The sequence below is a fragment of the Oncorhynchus nerka genome, linkage group LG10, assembly GCF_034236695.1.
Source record: "Oncorhynchus nerka isolate Pitt River linkage group LG10, Oner_Uvic_2.0, whole genome shotgun sequence".
Taxonomy (NCBI): Eukaryota; Metazoa; Chordata; class Actinopteri; order Salmoniformes; family Salmonidae; genus Oncorhynchus; species Oncorhynchus nerka.
In genome coordinates this window covers 44,195,167-44,209,174 of record NC_088405.1, presented here as the reverse complement: position 1 = coordinate 44,209,174, position 14,008 = coordinate 44,195,167, and the positions used below count along the sequence as shown (strand labels likewise).

General features: G+C 42.9%; 1 protein-coding gene across 1 annotated transcript in view; it reads right to left on the bottom strand.

Moving 5' to 3' along the window:
* LOC115135373 (arginyl-tRNA--protein transferase 1) overlaps positions 1–14,008 on the bottom strand; it is a 190,276-nt gene that overhangs the window by 80,403 nt on the left and 95,865 nt on the right. The window contains 2 exon segments of the mRNA XM_029670013.2: positions 2,374–2,555; positions 10,419–10,451. Coding sequence (XP_029525873.2) covers positions 2,374–2,555; positions 10,419–10,451 — 215 coding nt within the window.

The window sequence follows — 14,008 nt, the reverse complement described above, 5'->3', positions numbered from 1 at the left end:
GCCTTCAGTCATAATCATAACTGCCTATCGAATGGAGAGAGCAGAAAATATAGACTACAAAAAAAATGAATAGCCTAAAGCCCATGCAGCCGACAGAAACAGAGAAAGAAACAATATTTTCTGACTGGACATTTTGTGCTGCTTTGGTGGAATTCTCCACTATCTGGCCTATATTCCTCTCGAGTTCCGCATCACACACAGTATGTATTGAAATAGGCTTTAGCAAATAGGAATAGGCAAATTACTTGGAATGTCACTTGCACGTGCTGCCCTGCGAGAGACCGTCACATCACGATGTCGTCACCATCGACGATGGCTGTCAATCATCGTTGATAGACGATGCTATCGTAATATCGCCCACCCCTAACGCACACACAAAACTACTCCAATGCCGGACACCAGCTGCCTTTTGGATAACAGTGCCTCAGGCGCAATGTCCAGTCCTCAAATCCCTCTTTTATCCCCGTCTCCCTGGGGCCCCTCTTCAGAACATCTCAACATCTCCCTCTCCTGTTCTTAGCACAGAATCACACCTACACACACTCCCCATGGAACACCAAGTCTCTCTCTAGCTCGCTCACTCTTACTCAACACCCCTCCCCCTCACACACACGCTTCAGAAGGTGTATGGCAGAAAATGTGTATATCTGACAGAGGAAGTCTTATAAAATAAAATCAAACCTAATCAAATAACCTCGTCTGGGCTTTATCTACACAGGGAGTACTGTTACTCTTGGTGACAGACTCTTGCAATAATATTCATATTATATTCAACTCACTATTGGGTTACACTTTACAGGAAGCGTCAGATGTGTGTGTATGTGCGCGCTACGTGTGTGAGCTTTTATTTCATACCAGCAGACAGTGCTGTCGTCAGCCGCACCACAAACACCCCACTGCCTCATCCAATACTGACAGATGAGCAGTATTTACCTACCCAGTCCTTAGGTATTACCTATACTCTACTGCCCAGAGGTGGGGAGAGCGAGCGTGTGGTGGGAAAATCAAGAGAGATTGAGAGAAACAGAGAGAGTGTAAAGGTTAATTAGGGAAGAAGAACCTGAAAGAAGAGAGAAAAAATAAAGAGAAATGAGAGAAGAGAGAGATGGGGAAAGAGAAAACATAGGAGCGAAAGAGAGAACAAAAAGTGAAAAGATTGTGTTTTCTGCAAGTAAAGTGGCCAGCCAAATAGAAAAAGTAACCAGCCAGGGAGTTTCCAGGCTGTGGAGGATTTTTCTTCTTGTTTTTTCTTCAGAACAAGCTCTATTTTGTGGCGTTTGGAACATTCTAAAGACCTTGCTTCCATCTGAAATGCACAGCTAAATTATTGAATACTTCATTTTTTATATGACTTCACCAGATTGTTAAAATTACTTGTGGTATCGAGTAGAAAGACACGACACAATTAAAATGACTTAAAATGTATGAATTGAGTGTGTTAGCTGTTTTGGATATCGTCTAGGCCAGGGTACCCCAACTGGCGACCCGCGGGCTTGGTGGTTAAAAAAAAAAAAAAAAATTCTGAGCAAAAAAAATGTAACGTTTAGAATTTTCATTCTTTGACTAAAATCAACAGGAAATCTGCTCCAGGTGATTTTAGTTTAAGAAATCTGTTTACAACTATTCACACGCATAAGAGAGACACACATGATTGTACATAAATGTGAGGAAGATTTGAAATGATTATGTTTTGGTCAAACATATTTGGAAGGGATTTTTGCAGTCTACAAATTATTTGTAATTATGTTCCAGCCCATGAACATCCGCTACAACAAATAGAATTCAAAAGAGGTCCAGTGACTAACATTTTCTCCCCCCAAAATGTCCAAACCATTAAAATGTCTAACGTGCGCTATGATTTGGGGGCATATGTAGTTCTTGTATATGTATAGCTAATAAACAATGTGACGTGTTAATTCACTCGATGAAGAAGCATCATGTTCTCCCTACTCTGAAAATACATTTTACTGCAGCCAACCACAGCGCACAAAAACAACACAGGTACCGAGAGGCAGGACAGAGAGCAGTGTTACCCTCTCGCCGCTCGCTTTGTGACTGACAGGCACCTGTTCTATCAATAGAAGATGCATATCGTTCATTCTAGCGGGACAAGGATATACAGACTTCTCACTAGCGAATTGAAACTTTTAAATGTAAAGAAGCCTAGGTCTCTTTCCAGTTCATACATTTTATTGAACTCTGGAAAGAGTGAGCGAAAGAGAGCAGAGCGAGAGAGAGAGTGCAAGTCTATAACAGAGAAACAAAGACAAGGAGAGGAGACACAAATCAGGCAGAAAGAAAAGAAAAAGAAAGGAGCAATGGAAACACTGCCAAATGCGAAGCTTGATCCTTAGCCCCTCCAGTCCTACTGACCTGAGTGCAGAGTAGGAGCCCAGCGACAGAGAGGCGAAGTCGGGGTGGTAGTACAGGTAGACAGAGGACACGCAGGTGGGCAGGATGTCCACTACTCCCACTGCCACGATGCGGCCATCCAGCCAGTACTGTTGGTGGAAGGAACCGTAGCCCGCCGCTGGTCCATCCGGAGGCGTCTCCATCTGAGAGAGAGAGGTTATAGATCACAATAGTACAAAAAAATGGAATTGACCTAGTGACTGAATCATGTGAATCCCCTGTTTGTTAGTGCTTTGGCATTAGCATGTTTCACACACACACATTTATCTTTTCATTAGAGCCCAGGCCCCACACACGTGTAGTTTACAGAAAGCATTTGTTGCTTTGAAACTGAAATTGGTACTCAATGCAGGTAAAACTAAGTACATGTTACTTTCCAAAACGCTTAAAAATATACCTGATGATTTACGCATATGTACATTGGATGGTGCCCACATTTATCGTGTCCCTGCTTATAAATATCTGGGTATCTGGATTGATGGAAAAAGCTCTTTCAAAAAGCATACTGATGAGTTAGTTAAGAGGTTAAGAATAAAAATGGGCTTCCTAAAAACAGGAATGCCTTTCGTTAAATAGCAGAAAACAAATAATTTAGTCGACATTAATTCCGGCTTTAGACTATGGCGATATAGTCTATATGAATGCAGATGCCACTCTATTTAAACCATTGGACGATACGTTCATTACACATCAATGCATTCTGTATCAGAAAGTAGGCAGGTCCTCTCAAGTCTTGTAGATCAATACACTGCTCTCTTTTTGTTTATAAGGCCTTCTTGTGCAAACGTCCAGGGCATTTCAGACAGCTGTTAAGGGGACCTTTTCACTCAAGGAGAATGTTTGTTTTTTATGATTGATTGTGTTTTGATTTGTGTATATTGCTATATGAATGTTAAGTTTGATGTGTATATCGTATTTTGCTGTGTATTGTTTCATACAGGGCTCAGCTTTGACTCCATGTCAAAAGAAAGGTTCAATTAAATAAATAAATGCACAGGGGTGTACAGTAGCCCGCACTCAGCCTGCTAATAGCTCCCAAATGTGGAGGGGGATCAGGCTGGGGGGCGTAGGTAGAGCTGTGTGTGCTAGCCACCGAAACACATGGGAGACGCCTTTTAATAAAAGACCCTGTATGAAATCCATCTTGCCGGGCAGGGTGTGGAATGTGGCCAAGCTTACTCTTGGATGTGTGTGTGCAATACAACTCCTGTTTAGTACCCAACAGATTGCATGCTGGGTTTTTCAAATCAACTGGCTTAACTGCTTTACATCACACATACTTTAGACAGCTAGTGGGGCTAGGGGGCATATTAAGCCTGAGGTGGACTGGTGTATGTGCATGTGTGAAAGAACGGTTGAAACAGGATCCTTCCCCACGGCCCATCTGGGCCCGGGGCAGACGCCGCTTGTTATCACAACACAGAGAGAGCTGCCGTTGTTAATCCAACAGTGTGAAAACCCCCAGAATGCTGCTTGGCCACTGACCAGCAACAACCACCTTGACACAATTAAACCTGTCTAAATATGAACCCCCTCCTCCCAATACCTATAATTGGACCTCCAGGACCCCTGCAAATTCACACCGATCTTTCCCAGAAGACCTCCACCGGTCCTGGGCTCCACATTCCTCTTGTACCCCCTTGGCGGAGCTGTGTTAAGTGAAGCTTACCGTAAAAAGAAAGGCACATTTGCTCCAGCGCCAGGCTGCTGTGTTACCAAACACTAGCTGATTACCTGGGCGACACAACAGAGCATTGGAGACGGGGACAGGGGTATCTGTTCACTATGTGGGCTAGGGGGTGACGTGTTTGTGTGTGGTGAGCAGACTAGAGGAGAGAAGACTAGAGGAGGACTAGCATGGGGCAGACTTTCAGCAGTTGGGAGTGAGTGAGAGGGAGGCCGGGGGTAAAATGGAGAGTGTTAAGCTGGGAGAGTGGAGGTTGAATTGGGGGGGGGGGGGGGTCTGGTTGGTGGCTGGATTAGCTACGCTACCAGTCAAAAGGTTTAGAACGACTCCTCATTCAAGGGTTTTTCTTTATGTTTTCTATTTTCTACATTGCAGAATATGCCTGGATGACAGCTTTGCACACTCTTGGCATTTTCTCAACCAGCTTCATGAAGTAGTCACCTGGAATTTACTTCCTTAATGTGTTTGAGCCATTCAGTTGTGTTGTGACAAGGTGGGAGTGGTATACAGAAGATAGCCGTGTTTGGTAAAATACCAAGTCCATATTATGGCAAGAACAGCTCAAAGCAAAGAGAAACGACAGTCCATCATTACTTTAAGATATGAAGGTCAGTCAATACGGAACATTTCAAGAACTTTGAAAGTTTCTTCAAGTGCGGTCGCAAATACCATTGGTGAACAGATGATCTCTGCATGTGTATTGCCCACCGTGAAGCATGGAGGAGAAGGTGTTATGCTGTGGGGGTGCTTTGCTGGCGACACGATCTGTGATTTATTTAGAATTCAAGGCACACATCACCAGCATTGCTACCACAGCATTCTGCAGCGATACACCATCTCTTCTGGGTATTGGCTTAGTGGGACTATCATATGTCTTTCAACAGGACACTGATCCAACACACCTCGAGGCTGTGTAAGGGCTATTTTACCAAAAAGGAAAGTGATGGCGTGCAGCATCATATGACTTGGCCTCCACAATCCCCCGACCTCAACCCAAATTGAGATGGTTTGGGATGAGGCGGACTGCAGAGTTAAGGAAAAGCAGCTAACAAGTGCTCAGCATATGTGGGAACTCCTTCAAGACTGTTGGAAAAGCATTCCAGGTGAAGCTGGTTTAGAGAATGCCAAGATTGTGCAAAGCTGTCAAGGCAAAGAGTGGCTATTTGAAGAATCTCAAATATATTTTGATTTGTTTAAAACGTTTGGTTACTACATGATTCCATATGTGTTATTTCATAGTTTTGATGTCTTCACTATTATTCTACAATGTAGAAAATAGTACAAATGATGAAAAACCTTGAATGAGTAGGTGTTCTAAAACTTTTAAAAACACAAAACTGGTAGTATACCTCTGGGGCTCCTAGTGGGCACCACATCTGGAGGCTGGGTGGGGCCCCTGAGCTGTGGCAGTCTTTCTGGGGCTGGGGAAAATGCCCGTCAGTGGAAGGCATGCAGCCTGTAAATTTCTTGGTACAGGCTCTGGCAGCAAACACTGGAGTCTTTGTCAGAGCCTAGGTTCACTTAGAATTTAGTCAGAAGTGAGAGAGTGGGTCTCCAATATGTGTGCGAGAGTGATTTTTCTTACCCCCTCTGAGCATGGCCGTGAGTGTCTGTCAGTGAATGGTTGAGTGTCTATTTACTTTCGGTGTGTGTGTGCACTCATATGCGTGTGCGTTTACGCACGGGTATGTATGTGTGCACTTGTGTGTGTTTATGCAGCAGACACGTGTAAGAGGTAGATCTTGTCTCACTCTAACCTGTGCGTCACCTCCCAGGTCAGCCTAATGGCTGTGTCCTTGCCACAATGACAACAACGTAAACATTCTCCACCGCTAAACAGTAAACTGCCTCTGAGGCCTCAAAAGGGGCCCAAATCCCTCTGATGGGCCCCAAAACTCCCCCTTTACTTCCCCCTTCTCCACACTCTTCCCCTCTGGTCTAGTGCAGGGGAGTAAAAAGTGTAATTTCTTAACTCAAACAAATGCACATTGCAGTATTGGAATAGGAGCAACTGTTCCCTATGGTCAAATAAAATCTGAGATGAAAAACTTAGCTACAACTACTACCAGGTAGACTCCCCTCACAGGTATGCTTTCACTTTTCAGAATAAGAAGTCTGTGTGCGGTTTCTATAAACAACGACACTGCATAAACATTGCTATGGCAGGTTTGATTGAATTCCTGCCTGAGTGCTCCATGAGTTTTCAGAAGGCTCCGTGGCCAAAGTGGAGCAAGTTAGTGAGGGGCATTGATATTCATTAGGGTGCTGCTCATGGTCTGGTTTGGGGAAGAGAAGAGCAATCTGGGCAGACACACAGTACCAGTCCTCAGAGCTGTTTAGCTATCAGGCCTGGCACGGTAATTGTATAATCGTGTAACTGACGATTATGGATGAACACCGTCATGAAAATAAAACGAGAAAACTATAAAATAACACATATGGAATCACATAATAACCAAAAAAAGTGTCAAAAAAAATCAAAAGTTTATATTTGAGATTCTTCAAAGTAACCACCATTTGCCTTGACAGCTTTGCACACTTGGCATTCTCTCAACCAGTTTCACCTCTATGTCTGCATATATCATCTGCTAGCATATGTCATGGAGATACAGGTGAAGCTGGTTGAGAGATTAATCCATCCTAATGACAGAGAATATATATTTTTCTCCCACTGTCATAAGACACACTAGAGAACAGATTTCTTCTTGATATCTAATTTCATGGTTAACAATGTGATTGATGCAAGATTTGGCCCATGGCCCACACAGATCATGCTACAGTAGTTAGATGTTGATATAAACTCTGAATATCTGAGGAAGGGTAGATTTAGACTAAACACCATGCCATTACAAGATGAGATATTGAGTCAAATCAGTAGCAGATGATCTTAGATCCTTTTTTTCCACAGATAGCACATTTCAAACTGCCTGCAAACAGAAATTTCAGTTGCATGAAATGTATAACAAAAAAGGCAGAATATGCACTGTTTAGGATTAGAACACGTTTTAATGGGGGAGGTGAGAATACAGGCAGGCTACGAGCAACAAAAAAAAATGCAGAACCCTTCTAATGTAATCCCAGCAATTAAGAAGGGTGATAAGATGGTGACCTTATCCAAAGAGAAACTGTGTTTCAGCATTTTTATGAAGATTTCTATGCAGCCTAATGTTCAGCGGGCCCCATACTTTTTTGCTTGTTATAGAATTACCTAGATGATCAGATAGCTAGGTAGAGGACCTAGACTGTTCTGTAACAGAAGAGGTTAGAGCCACCATTTTATCTATGAAAGTAGGGAAGTCACCTGGTCTGGACATTATTGACATTATTGTACCATTTAAAAATTCCTCCCTTCCGTACACCTTTAATGAGGGTTTGATGTCGTTGATCCCTGAAAAGGATAGAGATATGACAGAACCTGGGAATGTTAGGGCCATCAGCCTCCTCAATGTGGATTGTAAGATTCTTACCAAGACCTTTGCGATACGCTTAGAGAAGGCCTACCTAATATCAAACAAGTAAGATATCATACCATATCATACCAAGTAGGATTTACAAAGAACAGGTCCTCTAATACGAGGCTCTGACACCTAATGTGGTTAAAACCGCCATTAAAAAAAAGCCAGACTACGGTTTGCAACTGCACATGGGGACAAAGATCGTACTTTTTGGAGAAATGTCCTCTAGTCTGATGAAACAAAAATATAACTGTTTGGCCATGATGACCATCAATATGTTTGGAGGAGAAAGGGAGAGGCTTGCAAGCCGAAGAACACCATCTAAACCGTGAGGTGGAGCACGGGGGTGGAGGCATCATGTTGTCAGGGTGCTTTGCTGCAGGAGGGACTGGTGGACTTCACAAAATAGATGGCATCATGAGGGAGGAAAATTATGTGGATATATTGAAGCAACATCTCAAGACATCAGTCAGGAAGCTAACGCTTGGTCGCAAATGGGTCTTCCAAATGGACAATGACCCCAAGCATACTTCCAAAGTTGTGGCAAAATGGCTTAAGGACAACAAATGATGATGGCCACTCCAAGGTATTGTGCGCCGCCAAGTGCAACAGCGCTCTCTGATTAGCAGCCGTGTCAGTTTGGCAGCTGAGCGTGTCGGAGGGAGATGCATGTGCTTCGCGGTTTACCAGATCTTTTTCTGCAGTTATCTTGAAGATCACTCCGCAACCTAAATGTTGCAGCGCTGTCTTTCAGCAGCAGATGATTCGCTGTCAGCCAATGACTTGTCATTCCCACTCGCCGCTGTCTAAATTCTGACTGAGGTCAATCGCCCTGAAACACAAATACAGCGATGAGTTTCTTTGTTTCATCCAAGCTTTGAGAAATAATGAGGAGCACCCACAATGTGTTTTGTGTGGGGGAGAGTTTAGTAATGAGTCACTCAAAACGAACAAATTAAAAAGACACGTCCTGGCCAAACATCCACAGCATGATCAGGGTTGCCATGTTTGCAGTTCTCTCGCAAAATTGGGCAACTTTGAAAACGATGTGGGTGAAAATGTATTGGTGGCGGGTTTTGGGCCTACTTCTAAATCGCACAGCGCCGCCCCGGTATTTCTCTTTAAAAATAATAAGAATATATATTTAACTATAACCTGTTGCTGCTGACTACCAGGCAGTGAGCAGGTTGTTACTAGCAACACACGCGCACATGGTGACAACCTTTTACCATTTGTAGGTAGGCTATTTATATTGGTCATTATGAAGACACCCCTTTTCCGTAAAACATTAACGCCAAGAACTGATAACTGAGATAATGCATTGGAAAAGGACTGTTGGCGCACTACAGCTCTTTAGATAAGTTTGCTCACAGGTGGTTTAAAGTAAACGGCATTCAAAAGTCGACTTCTAATGGGTAACCGTATCAAGCAAAGTGTTTTACTCATGCTCAGTTCTAAGGTCTGGAGCGCTAAGCGAGTGGAAATTTAAAATGGATGTTATGGAACTCGCACACATGCTTCTGATATGGGGAAAATGGGAAGTTGGACCAAGTGAGTGGTTGGGCTGGCTGGCTGGGGACACGGCGATTCAGACAGTTAGCAGGCCGGTGGTAGCAGTTAGCAGGCCGGGGCTAGCAAGTTAGCATACGGGCCTTAGAGGGACGTCGCGATCGGGAAAAGTCTGTGACATCGATAGACGAGTCGTGGAATTAGTAGGGTTCCAAGTAGCAGATGGGTCCAAGTCCAATTGGCAAAATTGGTATAGTGGTCCAAGAAACTGGCCGGTGGATCAGCTAACAGTCCAATATGCTATAGATAGCTAGCAGGCCGCAGTTAGCAGAATGGGCCTTCAGGGGACGTCGCACATGACGGGCCCTTTTGGGATCCTCGGGCAGATTATGTCGGTATTCCAGTTGTGAAGGATCGGCAGGGTTCTGTGCCCAGTACCGGCAGTAGAAGGGGTCCGGATATTGTAGCCGAGGAGTGGGCTTCAGGAGTAGCCCAGGAGCCCTAGTCGGGAGATGGGTCTAGCTTGGGATAGCCCCAGGCTAGTTGATGCTTGCTCCGGGACGAAACGTTAACCAGGAGTAGTCAACCCGGGTTGCGGTTAGCTAGCTGCCATGATCCAGATGAAAGGGTTCAGAGTTTGCGGTAGGAATCCGGGGATACGGAGAGAAAAATAGGCGAGAGCTTCCCGAGCTAAAGGTTAGCTGACTGATAGCTGGTAGCTAGTTAGCTATCTAGCTTCAGTTGAGGTATTCCAGTTCGGAGGAAAATAGAAATACTTTAGAAAAAAAACAGATCCACACCACATTGGGTGAGGCGAGTTGCAGGAGAGTATTTTGAAGGTGAGGTTCAGGAAAAATATTAAAAAGAATGCAAAGAAAAATAAATGTATAAAAAGATATATACACGAGACAAGACAAAGAAATCTTAGATACTACACTATCTATTGCATCTTAGCTGCTCTCTCACTGCTCATCCATATATTTTATATTTCTATATTCTTATCCCATTCTTTTACTAGATTGTATGTATTAGATTTTGTTGTGGAATTGTTTGATATTACCTGTTAGATACTAAAGCACTGTTGGATCTAGAAGCATAAGCATTTCGCTACACTTGCAATAATATCTGCTAACCATGTGTATGTGACCAATATTTGCACATTCTTTTTCAAAACTGTACTTTGCTAACTCAGATTTTTCTTTTCACATTGTCCATTCTAGCACAGTTCCAGCAACTATAATGGATGCGTAAACAGGCCAGTACATCTCAGTAGTGTGAATCAGGCATTGGGAGTAATTTATACACTTTGGAAATGTAGAAGTATGTAGAGTCAACAGGAGGGCAGGGGTACGTACCTCAAGTGGTGAGTCACAGAGAAATCTCCTGAACTGTAGAGGAGGGACGAGCAGCCAGCGCCAAGAGAAAGAAAAGGGAGAAAAATAAACAGTTAGTTATGAGGGTCACTTAATCTCTATAGGCCACGAGTTTCAAATGAAAACCATACATTTTCCCAGTAACTGTCTCTTGTGGTGTAACACTCCCATTCCTGTGCTTATTTAGATGTAATATATCAAATGGAGAGTAAATTCAGTATGCCAGAGAGGAAGACCGTGTTTTCACAAGAGGAAACATTTGTCTTGAGGATCATACCAGCGGCGGTCGGTGCAGTTTAAGATTTTTTATTTTTATTAAATGAGCATGGCCTTCGTATTACAGCATATTGGATGACTGTCATTCATATTCCATTCACCCAGTAACCAAGTTGACACATTCAATACCACCGTGTACACTGTTTCCTGCATCTAGCTGATCTAAGGTGTAATCATTAGTCCAAAACAAGAGTTTCTAATGGACAAATTCAGGTAGGTCAATCCCCTTTCAGTTCTGCTTGCTTCAGATTAAGAAACGTTTTGAATTGGCGGAATGAATGCAACCCTGATCACCCGCGCACACAGTTCACTTTCATAGCAGACGCAAACAAAAAGCATCATCACTTTGCTAGTTGTTTAACTCCTTCTCACATCTACGCACACTCATCTTTTCTCTTCTGGACTTCACAACTGTTGTGCACAACAACAGTTGTCAGACCAGGTGAAAAAACCTCTCCAAGCCAAACCTTCATACCATAACCGCTACACAGAGCGCTACCACATCCGCCGATATTGCCCTTCCATACCTATGGAGAAAGGTGGCAGATCTACACCGGTGTTTCTCAGACCATGAGACTTCCCAAAAATCGGTCTTCTCGTGGAAATGTCTGTAGCGTCCGAATGGTTTGGCCTACAAACTATGACCACTCTGTGGAAAGACTCTCACGAACACAAAGGTAAGCATCACAAGACTCGTCTGAAGGGCCCTGGTAGCAGTTTAAAAAATGAAGTATACAGTGTTAAAATATGGGGTATAAATGCATGTTAAAAATAAATAAAAAAAAAATCCTGATCTTATACAGTGCATTCATAAAGTCAGACACCTTGACTTTTCCCACATTGTTACGTTCGTCTTATCCTAAAATGGATTAAATACCCCCCCCCCCAATACCCCATAATGACAAAGCAAACAAGTTTAGAAATGTTAGCAAATTGTATAAAATAAAAAAACGAATATTACACGGAACCCAAACCGGTTGCGCGCGTGCGCTATCGTGCATAAATGTATTTTGTCCCCCTACACCAAACGCGTTCACGACACGCAGGTTAAATTATCAAAACAAAAACTGAACCAATGTCATTCATTTGGGGACAGGTCGAAAAGCATTAAAAATGTATGGCAATTTAGCTAGTTAGCTTGCACTTGCTAGCTAATTTGTCCTGGGATATAAACATGGAGTTATTTTACCTGATATGCACAAGGTGCTCTACTCCGACAATTAATTCACACATAAAACGGCCAACCGAATCGTTTCTAGTCATCTCTCCTCCTTCCAGGCTGTTTCATCTTTGAACTTATATGGTGATCGGCATCTACACTTTCATAGTATTACCACGACCACCGGCAAAACAGTTTGTCCATCAATCACCCACGTGGGTATAACCAATGAGGAGATGGCACGTGGGTACCTGCTTCTATAAACCAATGAGGAGATGGGAGAGGCAGGACTTTCAGCGCGATCTGCGTCAGAAATAAAAAGGAGTTCTATTTAACCCTTGGCATCGCAGACGCTCGTTGGCGCGTGCGAGCAGTGTGGGTGCAATAATTGAATAACATTGATATCTAAATGCATTTTGCGACGCTCGCACACGTGACTTGTCTGGTCTGTTCAGCATGTTACTCAGTACTTTGTTGAAGCACCATTGGCAGCAATTACAACTTCTAGTCGTCTTGGTTATGACGCTAAAAGCTTAGCACTCCAGTATTTCGGGAGTTTCTTCCATTCCCCTCTGCAGATCCACTCAAGCTCTGTCAGGTTCGATGGGGAGGATCGCTGAACAGCTTTTTTCAGGTCTCTCCAGAGTAGGGTTTGCAAACATTTTCCATGGGAAGTTAAGCCCGGGAATTTTGCTTAAATTAATCCAAAAAAGTTAGCTTATAACAGTGAACCTTTTTTTGTGGGATACACAAGGCAATCGTAGGTCTTGTGGCATATTTTGGTTAAACTATCCCCAATTCAATTGCAAACCAGTGCATTCTTCCATCACATGTACAGCTGATTCTCAAGATCTTGCACACTAATGAGATGCTATTGAGCCCACACTACTAAACTGCCTGAGCCAAGGACTACATGCTTTCTGGTAAGTTTTGATTACAATACTGGGTGGGGTGAATATCTTTTTTGACACAAGATTTTTTGTTAACTAGTAAATAGTAGCCTACAGCAAAGTGTGTTGAAATAATTTGTTAACCATTTCTGATACTTAGTTTTTGCTACCATGTAGGTTTTAGCCTGCTAACATGTTAATTCACCCGTTTCCATACATTTCATTTTAAAACATTTATCTTACAAATAAGTTGTTTAATCTAAATGCTTAACTATTTATCTGTACATGGAAGTGTATATATATATATATATTTTTTTTTATCTAATCTTTACAGGAACATACCACAGGCACTATCTGATGTGCGGAGACATTTCACTGCAGCTAACGTAGAAAGAAAAGCTGTGTACATTTGCAAATACTGGGCCAAATCATATGTGAAGAATGCAACAAAGATGCAGAATCATCTGGCCAAGTGCATAAAGTTCCCTCAGCACTCACAACAAGCAACCTCTGACAAAAGTCCCTCTACTTCTATTCGAGGTGGAAATGATGAATCAGACACCTTATCGATAGCAAAATCTCATGGTCCTCCTGGAATCAGAAGTTTTTTTGACTCAATGGAGGAACATAGTCAGAGAAATGCTGATGAATGTCTTGCTGGAGCTGTGTATGCAACTGGTTCACCTCTGATGTTCACAGGCAATGTGTAAGAGATTTCTGAATGTTCTTCGCCCAGCATACACGCTTCCAACCAGACATGCTTCATCTACTCATTTTCTGGATGCAGAGTTCAACAGAGTTCAAGTGAAGGTCAAGCAAATCATAGACTGTATTGCAAACATCTAGGATGGTGGTTGAATGTTCGTGGCCAAAGTATAATAAACTAAATCATCTCTACCCCTCAACCAGAATTCTACAAGAGCACATACACTGGTCTCTACCTTGCAGATGAGCTGAAGGCAGTCATCAATGACCTTGGACCACAGAAGGTATTTGCACTGGTGACAGACAATGCTACGAACATGAAGGCCACTTGGTCTAAAGTGGAGGAGTCCTACCCTCACATCACACCCATTGGCTGTGCTGCTCATGCATTGAATCTGCTCCTCAAGGACATCATAGCATTGAAAACAATGGATACACTCAACAAGAGTGCAAAATATATGGTTAGGTATGTGAAGGTTTATCAAGTTATAGCAGCAATATACCTCACCAAGCAAAGTGAGAAGAATAAAAGCACCACATTG